This window comes from Martes martes (assembly GCF_963455335.1).
Source record: "Martes martes genome assembly, chromosome: 3".
NCBI classification, from domain to species: Eukaryota; Metazoa; Chordata; class Mammalia; order Carnivora; family Mustelidae; genus Martes; species Martes martes.
The window spans coordinates 86084986-86109345 of record NC_137890.1 but is presented as its reverse complement, the minus strand read 5'-3'; the positions used below and the strand labels follow the sequence as shown (position 1 = coordinate 86109345).

The following is a 24360-nucleotide window of genomic DNA, read 5'->3' as shown; positions in this document are numbered from 1 at the left end:
TGTTATCTGCTATGGATCCCAACCAAGTAAATACTACAGGCAACAGAACTATAGGCAACAGAACCCTGTCTTTGTATCTTGATACCTTGTAATTTGGACTATGTCTCCACTGTGTGCAAATGTCTCCTGATACCTTACAGTTTGATCCCCAAGTGAGAAATTTACCTAATAAACTATAACAAATACAATTTTATCCTTCTGTATTATGATACAAAATGCTCAGATTTTATACATTTCAAAACAATTTTCTCTATTATGCTAAGAAGATAAAAAATTAGCTGCACACCAACCCTTTTAATCAAATTCCCTGGTAAACAAAATTACACTACATACTGGTTGGTTCTACCAACAAAATAAGTGTTTCTTTACTAATGTTTCTACTGCTTTAGGCCTCTGAAGCAAAGAGACCTAAGACTGCAATATTTCCCCCAGACCTTTGGTTCTCCCTGCTCTCTACCGTACCTACCTAATATCGAGGACTTGCTTATTTTGCTCATTTGCCACAACGTTTATCATTATTATCTTTCCTCTGTTCCATTTTTTTTTCAATTTTTATTTGCTTAAATCTATTAACTCCATCCTACATTTCTAGACTTGAAATACTGCTAACCAACAAGTACATTCTTAGCAAACCACAAAGAAAATGCTTATACTATCACAAATGGTAATACTAACTGGATGTCTGGGAGATGAAGATGGGAAGGCCTTTTATTACAAACCCCTTCAAATTTTCAAATTTTAAACCATGCTAATCTATTTATTTAAAAATTAAACTTTTGGGGGGCGCCTGGGTGGCTCAGTGGGTTAAGCCTCTGCCTTCAGCTCAGGTCATGGTCTCAGGGTCCTGGGATCGAGCTCCGCACTGGACTTTCTGCTCAGCAGGGAGCCCGTTTCTCCCTCTGCCTGCCTCTCTGCCTACTTGTGATCTCTCTCCCTCTGTCAAATAAATAAATAAAATCTTTAGAAAAAAATTTTTTTTCATGCAAATGTATTGAGTACCTACTATGTACCTTTATGAAGCTAAAAATTATGGTCAACAACTGGCCTTAGGTCTTTTCAGGTGTTTTCCTTACTAGTGACACCAAACAGTTTTCATTAACTTTGAGATGCTGCTTTCTGAACAGCAGCAAAAGCCACCCTACTATTCAAAAGTGAGCCTGAGCCCTACCACAATATAGATCCATGGCCTGCTCAGAGGAATTCTATGGAAATTGCAACATGAAGAACAATCCAAAAACCAATACCTTACTAAATGCAAATGTAACAGATAAATGGTGGGGTATTCCAAAATAAAATTATTAGCAAACATACCAATTTTTATCCCAGATATAAGTTTAAAATAATTTAATTTTGTCCTGTTAAATATGTATAGACTAACTCAGGATTAATTTTTCAATAAAATATCCAACAGAATACTTACCCTAACAACAAATACCGGACACTTTACTTTATTTGTTGATGTTCGAACAAATTTTGTTGTTACTGCATTCATAGGATTATTCAACATCCCTATAGGTGGGACCAGCTACAAAAAGAGAAAATTGGGTTTGAAGAGCTCCTGATCACACACAGGACATAAACCAGGGAAAGAACAAGATAGTTATTTCAACATTTAAAGGTAAATTCAGGACTATACATGACTTTCAAAAAACTATTATTATAGATTATAATCAGTCTGTATTAATTAAATGAAGAAAACTGAGATGCAGGACAGTTAAATGTCCATTATTACTAAGTAAACAACAAAATCAAATATGCAGTATCTCCAATTACTTCTCAAGGTCAACACAATAAAACATGTTCACAATAAACCAAATTTAAAATTAACTTTCTTATTCCAGACTCTGAGGCAGTGCAATCTTCTGCTGGACGTTTCTTTAAGCCCCAAATCAAAAGTTCTTACACCATTAAAGTAAAAGAAAAATTCTGAGATTAAAAAAATAATAATAATAACCCATGGAGTACAGAGATGTTATTTTCTCTCTTTAGGAATGTTTTAATTATACAAATGTATAAAGAAAAGTCCATGTGGGGCGCCTGGGTGGCTCAGTGGGTTAAGCCTCTGCCTTCGGCTCGGGTCATGATCTCAGGGTCCTGGGATTGAGTCCCACGTAGGGCTCTCTGCTCAGCAGGGAGCCTGCTTCCCCCCCACCCCACCCCTGTCTGCCTCTATGCCTACTTGCCATCTCTGTCAAATAAATAAATAAAATGTTTTAAAAAAACAAAAAGAAAAAGAAACGTCCACATCTGCATTTGAGATCACACAGTTTTACATTCAAATGTCCAAGTAAACTTAAGCTAGTATAACATATCTTAATACTTACATCATTATAATAACCTGCATCAGGCTGAATTGCCCGCATATCTCTCTGGTCTCTTTGCCATATTCTATTCTGTTTAAAAATAAACAAATTAATTAATGTGGTCCAATTATAATCTGTTTGGAAACTAAAGTAAATATTAATAAAATATAAGCTCCCACCAAATGGGGAGAAAACAGGATTAAAACTTTTTCTTTATGTTCTAAAACAAAGGTAACAGTGGGTATCTTAAAGAGACCATATCCTACCGATATTATTTAGAATTTCCCTCTTTACTCACCTTATCCCCAACCAATCACCCAAGATACTGCTGACCCCAACACATTCTCACTGACCATGCTTTAATAAAAAGAAAAAGGATAAGAGATAGGCACACATCTCCCAATTCCTTCCAAATCCTCAGCACATGGGCGCTTGGGTGGCTCAGTCATTAAGCGTCTGCCTTTGGCTCAGGTCATGATCCCAGGGTCCTGGGATCGAGCCCCACATCGGGCTCCCTACTCAGCAGAAAGCATGCTTCTCTCTCTCCCACTCCCCCTGCTTGTGTTCCCTCTCTTGCTGTGTCTCTCTGTCAAATCAAGAAATAAAATCTTGGAAAAAAAAAAGTAAATAAAAAGTCCTCAGTACAAAACAATTCCTGGTATCCTGCCTTTGGTTTTCTTAATTCCTTTCAACCTCTCCTAGACTAGTTTTCCACCTGAATTAACTGGAAAAACCTAAGTTTGTCTTCATCTCTGAATATTTTTTTCTTATGTTGTTTGCAACATACTAATTATCCAATATGCAAACAGGTCTTTAACAACAGTCTCAGGTAAGAAAAAGCAAACAAATTTTCTTCGTAACAGGCCAGAGCAGACCAAAACCTGATTAAAGTAACAGCGTTAGTAATGAAAGCAAACTGCGGAGGCTAATTCCTAGGTGAAGACAAGTAAAGAACTCAAAAGGGAGAAATATCAAGCAGAGATTTAGACAGATGCCTACTTGGCCTTTAGTTGCCATGTCAGGGTTGCTCTCATCCTAAAATGCCTGAATGTCAAGGAAGTGGAGCCCTTTTCTCTGACAGAGTGATCCACCACTAGGGGCTTGGAAAATCAGTGTTCCTTCAGCCAGTGTCTTGGACACACAAAACTGCTATCCTGAACATGTGTTCTCATAGAAACAGTCCTATGTTGGTAGTCTCTTAACATTTCAAATATCCTGTGAGTTTAACAAGTGTTTTAAGGCTGGCCTTGGGATTAAAGTACCATTTTCTGAGATCTGCTGTGAACTTTGCTCTAAAAGTTTAAACTATGGGATGCCTGGGTGGCTCAGTTGGTAAAGCTTCTGCCTTTGCTCAGGTCACGATCCCAGAGTCCTGGGATCAAGTCCCGTTTCTGGCTCCTTGCTCCATGGGGAGCATTCTCCCTCTGCCTGGCATTCCCCTGCTTGTGGCTCTTGTGCTTTCATGCGCGCACTCTCTCGCGCGTGCGCACTCTCTCTCTTTCTGACAATAAATAGATGTTTTTTAAAAATAAAAGTTTAAACTGTAAATCAGAGCTTAAATTTTATAATTTTTGAGAAGATGATTCATACATGCAGAAAGTAAACAAAATACTAGTGACTGGCCTCATTTGAAATTCCACTTCACCCCACTAATTCAAGAAACACAGTTATACTTATTATCCTGCATTCTAAAAACTTTCTTCTTTTGAAAAAGCCAAAGTCTGGTCATCAGAAGCACATTAACTGGACTTACCTCCAAATACTTAATTACAGACGGATTATAGTCTATGGTTTTTCGGTTTACTGCTTTTCTCATCCGTTTTCCATCAAAGGTGAGCTGTTGCATTGCTTGCTGCTGTGCAAAATCAGGTCGCTTATAAAATAGTTGTCGAGGTGCTTGGTGTTGGAACCTTGGCATATGGAAAAAACGAGGAGGAGAACCAATTTCTGTAGCCATGGTGATGTATTCGTTCTACGAGTCTAGGGTAAGGAAAACGTACTTTCACTACAAGTATCAGCACTGCAACATTACTTGAAAATATTTTAAAATGAACATTTTTTATACTTCTCTTCCATTTTCTAGTAAGTATCATTTCTAGCTTTTACTCTACATATTTACAAAATGAACTATTATTTTTTTAAGATTTTATTTATTTGTCAGAGAGAGAGAGACAGCATGAAGAAGCAGAGCGAGCAACAGGCAGAATAAGCAAGCTCCCTGTCGGGCAAGGAGCCTGATGCAGGACTGGACCCCAGGACACCAGGATCATGACCTGAGCCAACACTTAACCGACTGAGGCACCCAGGCATCCCAAACTATTAGACTGAATGGTAGAGACCAGTTAGACATTTGATAAAGGCCAATTCACAAAATAAGTGCTAATGAGATTTATTGTAAAATTCAGCCTGGTAGAGAGAAAAAACACAATTTATAACAGCATGGGGTGAATGTGCTATGTAGTCTGTGTGTTGAGGGGGTAGGGCAGAATCACTGAAACCTCTTCACATTTTTTAAATGAAGATTTCATTAGATGTTTAATGGTAAAACTAATTTTAAGCTTATTTTTAGACCCCATCTCATTTATGCAAGAGTCACTACAAAATTTTTAAATCTGACTTTTTTGTCCTTTAATTTAACTTTCCTAGGAATAGGGCAGAAAAAGGAATAAACTATCCTATTTCATATGAATGCTAGATGTGTATCCGGGGGTGCCTGGGTGGTACAATCAGTTAAGCATCCCACTCTTGATTTCGGCTCAGGTCATGTATCTCAGGGTCTTGAGATGGAGCCATGCATCTGGCTCTGGGCTCAGCACAGAGTCCACTTGAAACTGTCTCCCTCCCTCTGCCCCCTCTCCCACTGACACTCCTGCTCTCCAAACAAAATCTTTAAAAAGAAGAAAAAAATTTTAAAGAAGTATACAGATATAATTTCAGGATCAAATTACCACAGAACCATATTTCTCAGTATGTGTATTTTTATACAGGCAACATTAAGCTACCATCTCAACAAAAAATATCAAAAGCTTTCAATTTTTCAACTCTAATTAAACTTATATTCCAATAACATAAATATGCATGACAGAAAACCACATTTTTTAAAAAGATTTTATTTGTTTATTTGACAGAGAGAGACCCAGAGAGGAAACACAAGCAGGGAGTGGGAGAGGGAGGAGGCGGCTTCCTGCTGAGCAGAAGCCCGATTTGGGGCTTGATCCCAGAACTCTGGGATCATGACCTGAGCCAAAGGCAGATGCTTAACTACTGAGCCACCCAGGCGCCCCTAAAAACACATTTTTAAGCACATTTTAAAAGTCAGACTATGGGACACCTGGATGGCTCAGTTGTTAAGCATCTGCCTTCGACTCAGGTCATGATCCCAGGATCCTGGCATGGAGCCCTGCATCGAGCTCCCTGCTCAGTGGGGAGCCTGCTCCTTCCCCTACCACTCCCCCTGTTTGTTTTCCCTCTCTCTGTCTCCCTCTGTCAAATAAACAAAATCTTTGAAAAATAAAAAACAAAAATAAATAAAAATAAAAATCAGATGATAAAAAGCACATAAAGGGTGTTTGTTAAAAGCAATTTCCACAATTATTTTTGTTTTGATAGCAGGAGAGAGTATACTCTGCATTACTTTTCTATAGTCTTATATTTGCCTTTCCTCATTCAAGACACTAAATAAGGACCTGAACAAAATTTATGATTTCCTTTGATGAATATATTCTTAGTACTACTACTACATTCATCCTGTCACTTTAGTCTCTCCTGAAACCATTTAATAATGATAATAGGATTGGGGAGGAATGACAGGAGAAATAAATAAACAACAAAATTAAGTCATGTGATAAAATATACATTTAATACATATTATTTCCACTACTCTGGAACAATCCCAGAAGGCTTCTCATAAATGTTAATTTATAATGAGATAAGCATTCATTCTTTCTTTTAGGGCTATGTGTGAATTAAATTAGAATGTACAAACTGCACTCAGCATTTGCCTCATAATGTTGGTGAAGAATAATAATAAGGTGTCTGTTTACTCAGCTATCCCATGAATCCAACTAAGTTTCAGCATCCAGATTTCAACAAATGGCTTCAATTCAGATATCTAGGCCAATAATTCCAAAAGGATGCAGCTTTGGGGCTCCTGGCTGGCTCAGTCAAAGAACGTCCGACTCTTGATCTCAGGGTCATGAGTTAGAGCCCCATGGTTTGGTGTACATATTACTTAAATAAAATTTTTAAAAATAGATAAATAAAAATAAAAAGACACAGCTTTGAAAAGTATATCCTAAAATTATTTTTTTCCCTTTACAACCATCAAATTTCTAACTTTATTAGAATAAAATCATCCTAGTAATCCACTTTCTAACATTACTGATATCAAATGAGAATTAAGTATTTTTACTTAAGTATGAATGATAAACGATGTTACAAAAATAACATTTTAGGGGTTAGTCAGTAGAGTATCTGACTTATGATCTCAGGGTCTTGAGTTCAAGCCCCACGTTGGGCATGGAGCCTACTTAAAAAACAAAAAACAAAACAAAAAAAACCCCACATTGTTACATGTAACAAAAGAGGCTTAAAAATTATTCAGCCAGGGACACCTAGGTGGCTCAGTCAGTTAAGTGTCTGACTTCAGCTCAGGTCACGATCCCAGGGTCCTGAGATCAAGTCCCACATCAGGCTCCTTGCTCAGTGGGGAGCCTGCTTCTCCCTCTCCTCCCCACTCAGGCTCTCTCTTGATATCTCTGTCTCTCATTTTCAAATAAATAAAATCTTTTAAAAAAATTTATTCAGCAAAAAAAAAAAGGAATATAACATTGATACATGCTACAACATGGATAAATCTTAAACACATTATGTTAAGGGGGCACCTGTGTGGCTCACTCAGTTTAGTGTCCACTCTTGGTTTCAACTCAGGGTTGTGAGATTGAGCCCTGCATCGGGCTCCATGCTCGGCAAGGAGTCAGCCTGAGATTTTCTCCCTCTCCCCCTCTCTCTAAAAGAAGTAGATAAAATCTTAAAAAAAAAAAAAAAAAAAGAACTGCTTAAATACATTATATTAAGTGGAAAAAGCCAGATATGGGGTGCCTGGGTGGCTCAGTCAGTTAAGCGTGTGCCTTTGGCTCAGGTCATGATCCTGGGATCCAGCCCTACATTGGGCTCCCTGCTCAGCAGGGAGCCTGCTTCTCCCGCTCCCTCTGCTGCTTCACCTGCTTGTGCTCTCTCCCTCTCATATAAATAAATAAAATCGTTAAAAATAAATAGATAAATAAAAATAAAATGGTTAAAACAGGGAATTTTATGTTATGTGACTTTTATCTCCGTTAAAAAATGGGGGGTTTAATCCACTGGAAAAAATTTTAGATGGTGAGGTAGTTGAAACATTAACAGAAAGTTGACAGTGCTGAAGATGGATGATAGGTACATGGACACAAAGGATTAACAAAGAGCCAAATCCAGGATTCACCTTCTAAGGAGGAGAATAACTGAAGTCAAATATAAAACAATCACTATGCTATTACTAACACTCTTGAATAATTCACATGTTAAAGCTAAAGAAAAATATTACTCCTTCACTTAAGACCTTATAACGAATGGGAGAAGATACCTTTCCATTTACAAATTTGTATTCTTAAAAAAAAAAAAAAAAAAGAACTTTTAACTTTTCATGAATGGTCAAGTACTACTTGTGTTCTAAAAATAAAGGTCCAGCATGAAGAAAAAGAGAGGGGGGAAAAGTCCAATTATGTTTTACATCAAGACCCAGCCTTAAAATAAAATAAAAGCAAACCTCCTCACAATACAGTGACCAGTCTTCACATTAAACCTTACATACTTCAGCTTCACTTCCTATAAACCACTGTCACTTAACAAAGTCAAAACAGAGCCTCTTTTTTTCTTTTTAAGATTTTTATTTATTTATTTGACAGAGACACAGCAAGAGAGGAAACAGAAGCAGAGGGAGTGGGAGAGAGGGAAGCAGGCTTCCTGCCGAGGAGAGAGCCCAATGTGGGACTCGATCCCAGGATCCTGGGATCATGACCCGGGCCGAAAGGAGACACTTAACAACTGAGCCACCCAGGCACCCCCAAAACAGAGCCTCTTAGTAGCTGTGATGGACTGAATTGTGTCCCCTCACAAATTCATATGTTGAAGTCCTAACCTCCAAAACCTCAGAATGTGACTGTATTTGAAGACAGAGCCCTAATATATGACTAGTGTGCTTGTAAGAGGAGATTAGGACACACACACACATAGAAGGAAAGTTGTATGAAAACACAGGGAGAAGAGAGCCATCTACATGTCAAGGAGAAAGGCCTCAGAAGAAAACAACCCTGCTCAAATCTTAATCTTGGGCCTCTAACTTCCCAATCTGTGAAAAAACACATTTTTGTTGTTTAAGCCACCAAGATTATACTTTGTTATGACAACCCTAGCAGACAAATACAATGGCAGTCAGAGCAAAATACCTGGCCCTCCTGGCTCACCAGTATGGATTGCTGAAAGATGCTAGCAATAATAAAACAGCTTTCTCTAACAGAGACAGCAGAAAACTCCACATATGAGATTAAAAAATAAGTGATCCAGACAGAACCTTCACTCAAGTCATTAAAACTATCCTTTAGGCTTCACTCAGAACAACATTTCAAGGAAATCTTTCTTTACATACATATATATACATATGTAGTGCTTGCTTCGACAGCACATATACATTTATATACATATATATATAACCAAATGCAGAAAAATAAGAGCTTGGGGCGCCTGTGTGGCTCAGTGCTTAAGCATCTGCCTTTGGCTCAGGTCATGATCCCAGAGTCCTGGGACTGAGCCCCATGTCAGGGTCCCTGCTCAGCAGGAAGTCTGCTTCTCCCTCTCCCTCTGCCTCTCCCCTTGACTCCTGGCTTACGTACACACTCGTGCTCTCTCGCTCGCTCTCTCAAATAAATAAATAATAAAATCCTAAAAGAAAAAAAAGGAAAGAAGAGCTTTATTCTCCATAAAAGTAATTACTGTGATTCCCATTTACTGCAGTATTCACTTAAGCTACATTAACAGAATATAACCATTTAAACTACAAGCCTGGTTTGTCCCCAAAGCATTTTCATTTCCTATCTAGGATAGAGGGTGAGAGAAGGTGGGACAAGACAGAGAAACTGAGGTAGAAAGAGGACAAGTAATTTGGGTATACATACTAACAAGAGAAGCAAATAGCTAAGAAAAAAAAAATCCACCTGAAACAATGAACTCATCATGTCTTTCTCATACACAAAAACCTTCAATGTTTCAAGCAATCACATTTCATCAAGTGCCAACTCTGTATTATACCCTATTTCACACACAGCGTTATCATTCTGATTCACTGAATATAATGTCTAAGTTCGCAGAACAGATTTTGAACTTCGTGACAAATACAGACTCCTGACTTCATAAAAGTTTGCACCATATCCCTAGCCTTCAAGCTTTCAACTACTTCCCCAAAATAAGCAAGCTACTCAACTTCTCTCCATATGCTTTCTCAACCTGGACAATAAGGTTAAGGTAGATAACTTCCAAGATTCTTTTTGCTCAACAGATATTATTTTGAATGAATTATTCCCTTAGACAACAAAGTGACTAGTCTGTTGAAAAAACCAGAATACCCAGACTTAGTTCTCCAATGTTTGTGCACACAAGTCCATACCAGTATTATAATTATGGTTCTTGTCCCAACCAATACAAAGTAACGTGTTTTATAAGCTTAGTGATGTGTTACTACCAAAATTATAACTGAAAATAGAAAAGTGGGCAGAAAAAAATAAATACTTTTCTTCAAGAAAAGTCATTACAAATTTTAAATTGTAGAACTGTGCTATGGGGTGCCTGGGGTAGCACAGTCGGTTAAGCAACCAGCTCCTGGTTTTGGCTCAAGTCGTGGTCTCAGAGCCATGGGATCGAGGCCTACATCAGGCTCTGCATTCTACATGGGGTCTGCTTGAGATTCTTTCTCCCTCTGCTCCTTCCTCTCATGCTCTCTTTCTAAAATAAATAAATATTTTAAAAAAAGAGAGAGAGAGAAAGGGGTGCCTATGTGGCTCATTCGGTTAAGTATCTGCCTTCAGCTCAGGTCATGATCCTAGGGTCCCTATGTTGGGCTCCCTGCTCAGTGGGGAATGTGCTTCTCCCTCTCCCTCTGCTCCTCTCCCCCACTTGTCTTCTCTCTCAAATAAATAAAATCTTAAAAAAGAAAAAAAAGGGGGGGGGCACCTGGGTGGCTCAGTGGATTAAAGCCTCTGCCCTCGGCTCAGGTCATGATCCCAGGGTCCTGGGATCGAACCCCGCATCGGGCTCTCTGCTCAACAGTGAGCCTGCTTCTCCCTCTCTCTATGTCTGCCTCTCTGCCTACTTGTGATCTCTGTCTGTCAAATAAATAAATAAATAAATCTTTTAAAAAAAAAAAGGAAAAAAAAGAACTGTGCTAAACAAGAGCTCATTTCATTGAACTTAAACCTCTAATTAAAGTAATCAAACTATACACAAGTGGTTAAAAAAAAAAAAAAAGGCCCCCAAAATTAGGAAATGCATAGTACAATGAAGAGAATGAACAGGAAGGGATTTCTAAGAAAGGTTAAGACTTGGGGCACCTGGCTGGCTCAGCCATTAAGCATCCCCTTCAGATCGGGTCATGATCCCAGGGTCCTGGGATTAAGCCCAACATCAGGTACCTTGCTCAGCAGGAAGCCTGCTTCTCCCTCTCCCACTATCCCCAGCTTGTGTTCCTTCTTCCACTGTCTCTCTCTGTCAAATAAATAAATAAAAATCTTAAAAAAAAAACAACACAAAAAAAGGTTAAGACTTAAACTGGAAATTATATAGAAAAATTAAGCAGGCACCACCAAAATCACTGAAGTATTTCCTAACCATGAGAACAAACACACTCAGAAATTCTGAAATAATGAAAAATCCCTGTGGCATGGGGAAGCATAATGAGAAACACAATTCAGTTCAATAACTTATTAGCACTAACTACTTGACAACCAACTACTTGACAGGCAATAAAGATGGACACACAAACAAAGTCTGCTCTCAAAAGACTGACAGTGTATAAGAACAGAAGAGCTCAAAAAGAAAGTAATGTAAGAATCTACTAATACACTGAGAATCTACTATACCTGTTTGCCAGGACAGATCTATCATAGGCAACAGGAATAACAGGATGCTTACAGCACAAGCCACTCATGTTTAAATTTGGCGTGGGCTAGGGGTAAGTAATAGGAAAAGACACGGTAAAAAGAAATAAATTAAGGGCGCCTGGGTAGCTCAGTGGGTTAACCCTCTGCCTTCGGCTCAGGTCATGATCTCAGGGTCCTGGGATTGAGCCCCACATCAGGCTCTCTGCTCAATAGGGAGCCTGCTTCTCCCTCTCTCTCTGCCTGCCTCTCTGCCTACTTGTGATCTCTCTCTCTCTGTCAAATAGTTAAGTAAAAATCTTAAAAAAAAGAAAAGAAACAAGTAATGCTCTGTCATTCACTCAGCATACCAGGGTCAGCATAATCATTTCCCCAACCAAACATAACCCACAACCAAATCATCCACATAGTAACAACCATAATCATTCACAACCAAATCATCCACATACAATCAATCATAATCATCCACAACCAAACATTTCTGACTCCATTAGGAAAATTTCGCCATCATAGCTGATATCCAACTAAAACACAGGGGAAAAACAGATAGATATAGAGAGATAGATGGATATTTTTTATATACTTTTTTAAACAGGAAAATAACCTTGCTAAAACAACTAATTCCACAAGTTCAATCCAAAATGGATTTACTAAATGTTTCATATAATTGAATAAAAGATTGAATAAAAGGATCTTTTTTTAAATTTATTTATTTTTGAGAGAGAACACACTCTAGAGCATGAGTGGGAGAAGGGGCAGAGGGAGATAAGAGAATCTGATGCAGAGTCCACACTAAGTACAGAGCCTAATGCCAGGCTCAACCTCACGACCCTAAGATCATGACCTGAGCCGAAACCAAGTCATATGCTTAACCGACTGAGCCATCCAGGAGCCCCAAAGATCTTTAAACTACTGTCCAAGAGGGTAGAACTGAGGCTCTGAATTTAAAAAAAAATACACACACACAACTTGGGGCACCTGGATGGCTCAGTCAGTCATGAGTTCAAGCTCCACGTTGGGTATAGAGTTTACTTAAAAGAAGAAAAAAAAAAAAAACAACCTTCATGACCTGGTGTCACCAACTGGCCTAAAGCAGTTTTCTTTAAAGTAGAAGTCACAACGTATTGGTGGTTCCTGAAATCAACTTGGCTAACAAACAGTACTTTAATAATTTTAAAAAATTGTTTTTAAATAGAACACCCAATGCTGAACTGTACATTTTACAAGAAAGAACTATTTTTGTGAAACTTCTGTTTCAGCTGTACACGTGTGTATACTGAGTCACAAGTAAAAAAAGTATCTTCTTCCTGTGGATTTCCTATCTATGCAACTTCCTCTTTTGATCACTTAATTTCTACTACCACTGTTGTATTCACAGCCAAAGAAATTCCTATGTGGCAAATGCCCTAAGTGGTAGTAGCTATGGCACCAGGATCTGGTCCAATTATCAAACAAAGTAATTCTTACCATATCAACCACTAATCAGAGTTTCTGATTAGCACAAGAAAGCTTGTTTTCCCAAATGGAGATGAAATAATTCTAACCAAGAACAAATTTTTGATGCATTAAATAGCTAGGATAGCAAGTAAAATTACCGTACAACTTTAAAAAATAACAGAAGGTTTTGAGGCGCCTGGGTGGCTCAGTGGGTTAAAGCCTCTGCCTTCGGCTCAGGTCATGATCCCAGGGTCCTGGGATGGAGCCCCACATTGGCTCTCTGCTCAGCAGGGAGCCTGCTTACCTTCCTCTCTACCTGTCTCTCTGCCTACTTGTGATCTCTGTCAAATAAATAAATAAAATCTTAAAAAACAAACAAACAGGAGGTTTTAAGATCCCCACTCTCATTAACGCAAACCTAGACTCCACTGTCAGAAAACCAGCCTGGAAACCTCTATTTTATTTTATTTTTTAATTTTTTTTTTTAAAGATTTTATTTATTTATTTGACAGAGAGAGATTACAAGTAGTCAGGAGGCAGGCAGAGAGAGGAGGAAGCAGGCTCCCCGCTGAGCAGAGAGCCCGATGCGGGGCTCAATCCCAGGACCCTGAGACCATGACCTGAGCCGAAGGCAGAGGCTTTAACCCACTGAGCCACCCAGGCGCCCCATGGAAACCTCTATTTTAAAATAATCTATCTCCAGACCAGTAAGTAGGTCCTGGGATGAATAATCTACCCTAAAAGAGATCTGATATATAATCTGTCACAGAACTTTGAGGGGACCTACATGAGTGGTAACCAAGACCGGTAACAAAAATGATCATGGTCTCTTTTTCTTCACTGCCCAATCATTAATAAATACGAATCCTGAACAAATCAGGAGCAATACTGAGATCATTCAGTTTCTTAAAGAATAAACAAGAAGGTAACTGTTAAAATAGTTTTTAAAATAAGTTCACATGATTCATGGGACAACTAACTGGGTGGCTCAATCGGTTGAATGTCTGCCTTCTGCTCAGGTCATGATCCCAGGGTTCTAGGATAGTGTCCGACATTGGCCTCCTTGCTAGGTGAGAAGACTGCTTCTCCCTCCACCAATCCCTCTCCCTGCTTATGCATGCGTGCACTTTCTCTCTCTCTGACAAATAAATAGATAAAATCTCTTAAAAATAAATTAATTAAAAATAAAAGTTCAAGTGATTCTGTACCTTGACTGTGGTACTAGATACACAAACCTATCCAAAAGGTCATATGCTGTAAACTTTCATTTATGTGACATTCTTGAAATAACAAGATGACAAAAATGGAAAACAGATCAGTGATTGCCAGGAGTTAGGGATGGGGAAGGGGTGTGACTATAAAAGGGGAACTACTGCAGTGACGAACTGTATCTCAACTATGGTGGTAGATACACAAATATATACACACAATGAAATTGCAGAGAACTCACACACAAGAGTACAAATAAAACAGGAAATCTCTGTAAAAACTGGAGATTAACTCCATGTCCATATTCAATTCGTGATATTTTACTATAGTTTTCAAAGTTACCACCACTGGCACAAACTAGGTAAGGTATACAGATCATTCTGTGTTATTTCTCACAAATGTACTGAATATATATATATAAATTATCTCAATAAAAAATAAATTTAGGGGTGCCTGGGTGTCTCAGTGGGTTCAAGCCTCTGCCTTCAGCTCAGGTCATGATCCCAGTGTCCTGGGAATGAGCCCCCCATCGGGCTCTCTGCTCAGCGGGGAGCCTGCTTTCACCTCTCTCTCTCTCTGCCTACCTCTCTGCCTACTTGTGATCTCTGCCTGTCAAATAAATAAATAAATAAATCTTTAAAAAGAAAAAAAAAAAGAAATTTAAAAAGTTAACATGAGAAAATAAAGTTAACATGAACAATTCACTAATTGGCAAAAACAAACCACCCGTGCTGAGAATACACATAGTCAACTGAAAAGATAAGCATTTTAAGGGGTGCGTGGGTGGCTCAGTGGGTCAAGTGTCTGCCTTCAGCTCAGGTCATGATCCCAGGGTCCTGGGATTGAGCCCCACATCAGGCTCCCTGCTTAGCAGGGAGTATGCTTCTCCCTCTCCATCTGCTTGCCTCTCCCGCTGCTTGTTTTTTCTCTCTCTCTGTCAGATAAATAAATAAAATCTTTAAAAAAAAAAAAAAGATAAGCATTTTAAGACTGCTACCATAAATTTGCTGATATCTAAACTGGACATTAAAGATCAATTTTTTTTTAATTTATTTGAGTGGAGAGGGGAGGGAAAGGGACAAACAGACACCCCACTGAGTTGGAAGACTTTCACGGGCCTCAACCTCACCACCCTGAGATCATGACCTGAGTCCAAATCAGGAGTTAGTCACTTAACTGAATGGGCCAGCCAGGCACCTAGAGATGAACTTTAATTAACTCTCAGTGTAGGAGCTGTCCAATTTTTATAGCTTTCAGCCAAAGATTTAGCTGCATAATTCTTCATAACCTTGGGGTTAAGCAGCTTCCACTGCATATTTAAGCTGTAGTTACTGAAACATTTTAGTGGATACTGCACTGGACCAGTTTAATGCGTATTACCTGATACTGTACCTGCGCTTTTAGATGTAGTTTTCTGTGTCCAAAGTTAAAAACTAACTTTTACATATAATCCATATATGACCACAATTCTCGCCAGTCCACTTAATTAGAAAGTAACAATTCAATATTTCAAAAGTATGATTCTGGGATAAAGAAACCTATACCATCAACTGTTTTCAATGAAGATAAAGTCAGTGATTAGTGAATGTGGTTTTTATACTTGTCCTTAGCATACAAAGCAAGAGAGCTTTTACATTTTTACACTGTTTTTAAAAATGGATTATATTAACTTAGCAAGTACTTAACCAATAAAAACTGGACAAACTAATTCTCACTGGAATACTGAATTTATCTTAGTAAAAATAAACAAAAACAATACAGCATTTTCTAATAAAGTGACCTCTTAAATTAGGAATAAGGAATTCAAAGATTCAATTATGATCTGAAGCCAGCTTTCCCAAAACCAGGCTTTAAGACTCTCATCTTCTTTCTAATTTAATTGTATGGGATATGAATTGGGCAGCAGAGATTTTTTAAAGCTCCAAATGATGTTAAAGTGCAGCAAAAATTTGAGAACCATGAGACATCCAAGTAACTTGGAGAGTTTACTTCTTAAACAGTTTCCTTAGAACAGCAAGGTCCTAAAGTTTTTATTTCAGGACACCTTTTTTTTTTTTTAAGATTACTTTTTAAAGATTTATTTATTTATGAGAGAGAGGGAGAGAAAGAAAGAAAGAGAGGAAGGGAGAGAGAGCATGAGAGGGGACAGATCAGAGGGAGAAACAAACTCCCCACTCAGCAGGGAGACTGATGTGGCACCCAATCCTGGGACTCCAGGATCATGACCTGAGCCAAAGGCAGTTCCTTAACCAACTGAGCCACCCAGGCGCCCAGGACACCTTTACTTTTAAAAATTGAGCGTTCTGGGGTGTCTGGGTGGCCCAGTCATTAAGTGTCTGCCTTTGGCTAAGGTCATGATCTCAGGGTCCTGGGACTGAGCCCTATGTGGAGCTCCCTGCTCAGCAGGGAGACTGCTTCTTCCTCTGCCTGCCGCTCCCTCTTCTTATGTGTGCACTCTCTCTCTTAGACAAATAAGATCTTGAAAAAAATAAATTTGAGGATTCCCCTAAATTTTTGTTTATTGTGATATTTATAGATACTTGCCATTTAGAAATTAAAAAAGAAAACTTCAAAATATTTAACATATATTTAAAATAATGATAAACCCTCCTTTCACAAAGATGACACCAAATAACAAAGAAGAAAGCCCCTGCCTCTCCCAAAGCCAAAGCCAAAGCAAAGGCTTTGAAGGCCAAGAAAAGTGCTGAAAGGCATCCAGTCACAGAAAGAAATTTGCACATCACCTACATTCTGACATCCCAAGATACTACTTCTCCAAAGGCATCCCAAATATTCTTCAAACGGCGTCCCTGGGAGAAACAAGCTTAACCACTATGCCATCGTTAAGTTCCCCCTGACCACTGAGTCACCCATGAAGAAAATTGAAGACAACACACTTGTGTTCATTGTAGATGTTAAGACCAACGAACAACAGGCTGTGAAGAAACTCTGACACTGATATGGCCAAGGTCAACACCCTTAACAGACCCAATGGAGAGAAAGCGTATGTTGGACTGGCTCCTGAGTATAATGCTTTAGACATTGCCAACAAAACTGGGATCATAAAGAAGGAAAGCAAAAAAAAACTGGGCGCCTGGGTGGCTCAGTGGGTTAAAGCCTCTGCCTTCAGCTCAGGTCGTGATCTCAGAGTCCTGGGATCTAGCCCCACATCATGCTACATTGGAGCCTGCTTCTCCCCTCCACCCCCGCCCGCCTGCCTCTCTGCCTACTTGTGATCTCTGTCAAATAAATAAAATCTTTAAAAAAAACAAAAACAGGGGCGCCTGGGTGGCTCAGCGGGTTAAAGCCTCTGCCTTCGGCTCAGGTCATGGTCCCAGGGTCCTGGGATCGAGCCCCGCATCGGGCTCTCTGCTCAGCGGGGAGCCTGCTTCCTCCTCTCTCTCTCTCTCTCTGCCTGCCTCTCTTCCTACTTGTGATCTCTCTCTCTCTGTCAAATAAATAAATAAAATCTTAAAAAAAAAAAAACAAAAACAAAAACAAAAACAAAAACAAAAAAACCTGGGATCATCTAAACTGAGTCCAGCTGGCTAAATCTAAATATACATTTTTTCACCGTAAAAAATAAAAAATTTTAAAAAATGAAAAAACCCATTATAATAACTATTTCCCCTTCCCCAAAAACAATTAGTAAGAGTGACACTTATTTTCACATTTTTTTCAAATCTCTTTAATGTCTAGCTTAATTTAAATGAAAACAGCTAGATTCTCATGTCAGCTGCATTCAACCTATTGCAGTGTGTTATTTGGGTTGAAGTATATGAAAAATATATGGACCCCTACAGATACATATTTAGAAAAAATATAATAGCCTTCTCAGAAAGTTGTGCATATTGTTTAATATTCCAACAAAATTTGACAATGTGGCATCCACACATTAATAAGGGGCATCAGGGTGACTCAGTCAGTAAAGCACCTGCAGTAGCTCAAGTCATGATCCCAGGGTCCTGGATCAGCAGGGAGCCTGCTTCTCAACCCCACCCCTGGCTCGTGCTCTCTCGCTCTCTCAAATAAATAAACGAAATCTTTAAAATATAAAAATAAATCACATCAACAAGCTTTTAGTACTCTGTTACATTAAAGTGCATTTGTTTATTTTGCACTTTAGAACTTTTAACTATGCATGATTTTACATCATGCACTGATCATTTAGAAAACATTAGCTTCACAGAATTATACATATCATCTAACTCACATTTCTTATAAAACAAAAAATCATTTTTATTAAAATCACCACTGGTCTTCAACTAATATCTTCTTTCATTAAGATACAAGTGTTTGTTAAAGTATGTGTAGAAGCATACAGGAATAGCCATACAACTTAAACTCGCTGAACCAGAGTCTATATTCTTTTTTTTAAGATTTTATTTATTTACTTGAAAGAGAGATGAGAGAGCATGAGCCACGTGAGGGGCAAAGGGAGAGGGAGAAGCAGACCCTGCAGAGAAGGGAGCCTGATGTGAGGCTCAATCCCAGGACCCTGATCATGACCTGAGCCAAAGGCCAAAGGCCGCTTAACCGACTGAGCCACCCAGGCACCCCAAAACCAGAGTTTGTATTAACCATTGTTCAAGTAACTTCTTTCGTCAATACTACATGTGTTTGTATACTTATGTGTAGAGACATATGAGAACAGCAGTAAGCTTAACTCATTTGAACTACACTGTTTTTAATGCATCCTTCAACTAACATCTTTTATATGGCACCAGTTTATAAACATATGTGAACAGCCCTATGCTTAACTCACTGAAACCACACTGTGCATAAACCATCTTTGAAACTACACTGCATATAAAGTCTTTTTTTTTTTTAAAGATTTTATTTATTTATTTGACAGAGAGAGACCTAGCAAGAGAGGGAACACAAAGCAGGGGGACTAGGAGAGGGAAAGCAGGCCTCCTGCTGAGCAGAGAGCCGGGTGCAGCATCATTACCCGAGCCAAAGGCAGACGCTTAAATGAGCCACCCAGGTGCCCCTAAAGTATCTTTCAAGTAACATTTTCACTTATTAAAATATAAGTGTAGGGGCACCTGGATGGCTCAGGTCATGATCCCAGTGTCCTGGGATCGAGCCCCACATTGGGCTCCTTGTTCTACAGGAGGCCTGCTTCTCCCTCTCCAACTCCCCCTGCTCATGTTCCCTCTCTCGCTGTGTCTCTCTCAAATAAATAAACTCTTTTTTAAAATAAATAAATAAATAGATAGATAGATAGATAAATAAGTGTATGTAAACTTACATGCAGAAGCATGTGAGAACAGCCGTATGCTTATCTCACTGAACCTATACTGTGTGAAAACCTTCTTTCAAGCAACATCTTCTTTCATTAAGACACAAGCGTTCGTAGACATATATGCAGAAGCATGTGAAAAACAGACCTGTCCTTAAAAAAATAATTTAAAAAAGAACTATTAATTACTGGGAAACTCAATCTCACAAGGCAGATACAAGTGTTCAAAACTTGTATCGTAACAAATCAATTTTTATCACTAACAAATGCTGACAACTGTTTCCCTTGAAGCACAGTCTACCTACATTCCCCTTCAAGAAAAATACCTGCCATATAACTCATTTGAATGCCATGGCTTATCATTCTTTTCTTTTAAATTCATTTAATATATTGTAATGGACTTTTTTTTTTAAGCAGTATTCAGATTGGCTCTTTTTACTTGGCAGTACATATCTGAGGTCCTACCATGTCTTTTCCAACTCATTTATTTTTTTAGCACTAATATTCCATTGTCTGCATGTACCACTTCGCTTACCACTGAAGGATGTCTTGGTTGCTTCTAAATTTTGGCAGTTATAAATAAATAAAACTCCAATAAATATTCATATGCTAGTTTTTGTATAGTCATATTTTCAATTCACCTGGGTAAATACAAAGGAGGACTGCTGGATCCTCTGATAACAGAGTACACTTAGTTTTGTAAGAAAATGAAAACTATCCAAAGTGACTACACCATATTGCATTCCCACCAGTAATGAATGAGAGTTCTTGTTGCTTCATATCCTTACCAGCATTTAATATTATCAGTGTTTTGGATTTGAGACATTCCAATACGTTTATAGTGGTATCTCCTTGTTTTAAATGACAGTTCCCTGATGATATGTGATGCTAGGCATCTTTCCATATGCTTGACACCTGTGTATTTTCTTTGGTGAGGTATCTGCTTAGATATTTTGCCCGTTTTCTTTTGTTTTTGTTTTGTTTTGTTTTGTTTTAAATGTAAGCTCCGCACCCAACATGGGACTCATGACCCCAAGATCAAGAGCCACATGTTTGAGGCACCTTAGGTGGCACAGTTGGTTAAGCGTCCAACTCTTGATTATTGCTCAGGGTCTTAAGATCGAGCCCTGCATCAGGCTTCATGCTCAGTACGGAATCTGCTTAAGATTCTCTCTGCCCCACCCCTCCTGCTTGCTGGCTCTCTCGCTCTCTTAAATAAAGTAAGTAAATCTTTAAAAAAAAAAAAAAAAAATAGGGGAGCATCTGTGCGCTAAGCATCTGCCTTTACCTCAAGTCATGATCCCAGAGTCCTGGGATCGAGTCCTGGGCTCCTTACTCAGTAGAGCGCCTGCTTCTCCCTCTCCCTGTCTGTTGTTTCCCCTGCTTATGCTCTCTCTGTCAAATGAATACCTTAAGAGAGAGAGACCCACATGCTCTACCAACTGAGCCAGCCCACATTGTTCATTTTCTCAGGTTTTAAGAGTTCTTTTTTTTTCTTTTCTTTTTTTTTAAGATTTTACTTATTTATTTGAGAGAGACAGAGCACAAGCAGGGGGAGCAGCAGAAGGGGATGGAGAAGCAGGCTCCCTGCCAAGCAAGGAGGCCCACTCAGGACTCCATCCCAGGACTCTGGGATCATGACCTGAGCCAAAGGAAGACGCTTAACCGACTGAGCCAACCAGGTACCCTGTTTTAAGAGTTCTTTGTATATTTTGGACAACAATCCTTTATCAGATATATCTTCTGTAAGTATTATCTCCCAGTTTCTGGCCTATCTTCTCATACTCTTGATTAACTTATTTTTAAAATTACATTCACCAAAAAGTAAATTTCAGAACTTAGAACTTGGAACATTTCTAGGTTTTGACAAATGCACAGAATCATAAAATAACCAAAATCAAGATGCAGCTCCCTGTTACCAATTTTCTACCATTAGTCCTAGTCCCTGGCAACCATGTTGTTTCTGTTTCCCATCACTATAGTTTATGTCTTTTGTAGAATGTCATATAAAGAGAATCCCACACTGTGTACCCTTTTAAGTTTGGCATTTTTCATTTAGCATAATAATTATGAGATTCACCAATGCTGTTTCAAGTACCAGTAATTCCTTTTTTATGGTTTGTTTTTCTATTCACCAATTCAGGGACACTGAATTGTCCACGGTGCTTGGCAATTTGAACAAAATTACTACTGACAGTCATGTGTAGTTTTGTGTAAATGTTAAGTGTTCATTTTTCTTGGGTAAATATTTAGGATTGAAAGTGTGGGGTCGTGTGACTTTATATTTAACTTTACGGGAAACTGCAAAAAGATTTCCCAAAGTGTCTAAGTGTCTATGGCATCTTACATTCCCACTAGCAACTACGAAAGTTCCAGTTGCTCTACATCCTCATTAATACTTGTCAACTAGGCAGAGAAGAGTTGTTTGTTTTGTTTCTTAGTCACCCTAACAGATATATAGTAGTATCTCATTGTAGGGTTGTTGTTTTTTTTTTTTTTTAAGATTTTATTTATTTATTTGACAGATAGAGATCACAGGTAGGAAGAGAGAGAGGAAGGGAAGGAGGCTCCCTGCTGAGCGAGAGCCTGATGCAGGGCTCAATCCCAGGACTCTGGGATCACGACCTGAGCCGAAGGCAGAGGCTTTAACCCAGAGCCACCCAGGCGCCCCTCATTGTGGTTTTAATTTGCGTTTCCCTCAAGACAAATGATATAGAACATTTTTTTGGTCCTTACTTACCACCCATATATCTTGTCCAGTAAAGTTTCTGTTCAAATATTTTCCCCATTCTTTAATTGGGTTGTTTTCTTATTGTAGAAGAGTTTTTTTTTTCTTTTAAGATTTTACTTTTTTATTTATTTGACAGAGAGGGAGAGAGAGAGAGCACAAGTAGGAGGAGTGGCGAAGGCAGAGGGAGAGGAAAAGGCAGACTCCCCACTGAGCAGGGAGCCTGACATGGGGCTCAATCCCAGGACCCAGAGATCACAACCTGAGCTGAAGTCAGATTAACTCACTGAGCCACCCAAGTACCCCTAATAAAGATTTTTCTCCTTTGTTCTCCTCTGCCAATTGTATTATTTTACATTTCACATTTAGATCTCTTATCTATTTGAGTTCATTTCAGTATTAGGTATGAGGGATGGCTTGAAATTCTTTTTTCTCATACGGTGTCCAATTATTCCAACTCCTTTTGCTGAAAAAGACTATCTTTTTTCTACCAAATTGCTTTTACACCTTTGCTTAAATCAAGTGACTGTAGGGGCGCCTGGGTGGCTCAGTGGGTTAGGGCCTCTGCCTTCGGCTCGGGTCATGATCCCAGGGTCCTGGGATCGAGCCCCACATCGGGCTCTCTGCTCAGCGGGAAGCCTGCTTCCTGCTCTCTCTCTCTGCCTGCCTCTCTGCCTACTTGTGATCTCTGTCAAATAAATAAAATAAAATCTTAAAAAAAAAATCAAGTGACTGTATTTTATGTGGATCCACCTCAATATCTTGATTACTTTGACTTTACAGAATGTCTTGAAATCAGCTAGATTTCAGATCAGATTCCCCAACTATGTTGTTCTTCATCAAAAGTGATCTAGCAATTTGTGTTGTTTTGTCATTTTATAATTTTTAAAAGCAGTTTATTACCCACAAAAAATGAGATTTTGATCTGCATGGACCAATCTGAGAAGAAATTATATTTTAACAATATCTGTCATCAAACCATAAACAGGTAATTCTCTACAATCATTTAGGTCTTCTGTGATTTGTTTCAACCATGTTTTGTAGTTTCAGACACACAGACATGCTTTGTCAGATTTATACCTGGTTTTGGTGCTATTTAAATGGAACTGTGTTTTACTTATTTCCATTCCCAGCTGTTCACTGGAAGTATAAAGAAACACAATTAATTTTTATACGCTGTCCATTAATTCTGCAACCTTGCTAAACTCACATGCTGATCCTAGATTTCTTATCGATTCCTTGGAGTTTTCTGCATAGGTAATCATGTCATCTGTAAATAGGGGAAATTTATGTCTTTCTGTTCTAAAAGCTTTATTTCTTTTTCTTGCCTTATTGCACTGTTCTCAGTCTTGAAGGAGAAAGCATTCAGTCTTTCTCTATTAAGTATTCTCTATTAAATATGATATTAGCTATAGATTTTTATAGATGCCCTTCAACATGTAGAAGAAAAACCCTTCCATTCCTAATCTGTAAGAATTTTTATCAAGAAAGTACTAAGAGGGGCGCCTGGGTGGCTCAGTGGGTTAAAGCCTCTGCCTTCAGCTCCCGTCATGATCATCCTGGGATCGAGCCCCACATCGGGCTCTCTGCTCCGCGGGAAGCCTGCTTCCCCCTCTCTGTCTGCCTGCCTCTCTGCCTACTTGTGATCTGTCAAATAAATAAATAAAATCTTTAAAAAAAAAAAAGGAATGAAAGTACTAAGGGGGTGCCTGGGTGGCTCAGTCAGTTAAGTGTCCTCAACTCAGGTCATGTTTCTGGTGATCCCAGGATCTCACAAGTCCAGGATCGAGCCCCTTCTCTCTCCTCCCCACTCGTGCTCTCTCACTATGTCACTATCTCTGTCTCTCTCTCAAATAAATAAATAAAATCCTCAAAAAAAAAAAAAAAAGAATTTGTCAAATGTTTATTCATCTATTCATATGGCTTTTCTCAGTCTTTTAATATGGCAAATTAGCCTGACTTTCAAATGTGGAACATCCCCACATTCCCAAAATAAATCCCATTTGGTCACGATGTATCATCCTTTTTATATATTGTTGAATCTTAATTACTAACACTTTGTTGTGACTTTTACATTCATGTTCATAAAGGATACTGATGTATTTTTCTTTTCTTGTAATATCTTTATCTGGTTTTATATCAAGCCACATGGTTAAGTATTCCTTCTAGTATTTCCTGGAAGAGACTGTACAGAATTGGTACTATTTCCTCCTTAAATGTTTGGTAGAATTCTGTGAAACCATTTGAATGAGCTTC

The 24360-nt window shown here is 38.7% G+C and overlaps 1 protein-coding gene across 4 annotated transcripts in view; it reads right to left on the bottom strand.

The window, feature by feature from the left end:
• Nucleotides 1-24360, bottom strand: part of WDR33 (WD repeat domain 33) — a 122109-nt gene that overhangs the window by 66434 nt on the left and 31315 nt on the right. For all 4 annotated transcript variants that reach the window (XR_013966538.1, XM_080798364.1, XM_080798362.1 and 1 more), the window contains exons 2-4: nt 4057-4283; nt 2325-2393; nt 1421-1525 (exon numbers count right to left, since the gene is read on the bottom strand). Coding sequence is in view for 3 of the 4 variants with exons in the window: in XM_080798364.1 (XP_080654490.1) it covers nt 1421-1525; nt 2325-2393; nt 4057-4260 (378 nt within the window). In the remaining variant the exon portion in view is untranslated. The remainder of the gene's footprint in view (nt 1-1420; nt 1526-2324; nt 2394-4056; nt 4284-24360) is intronic.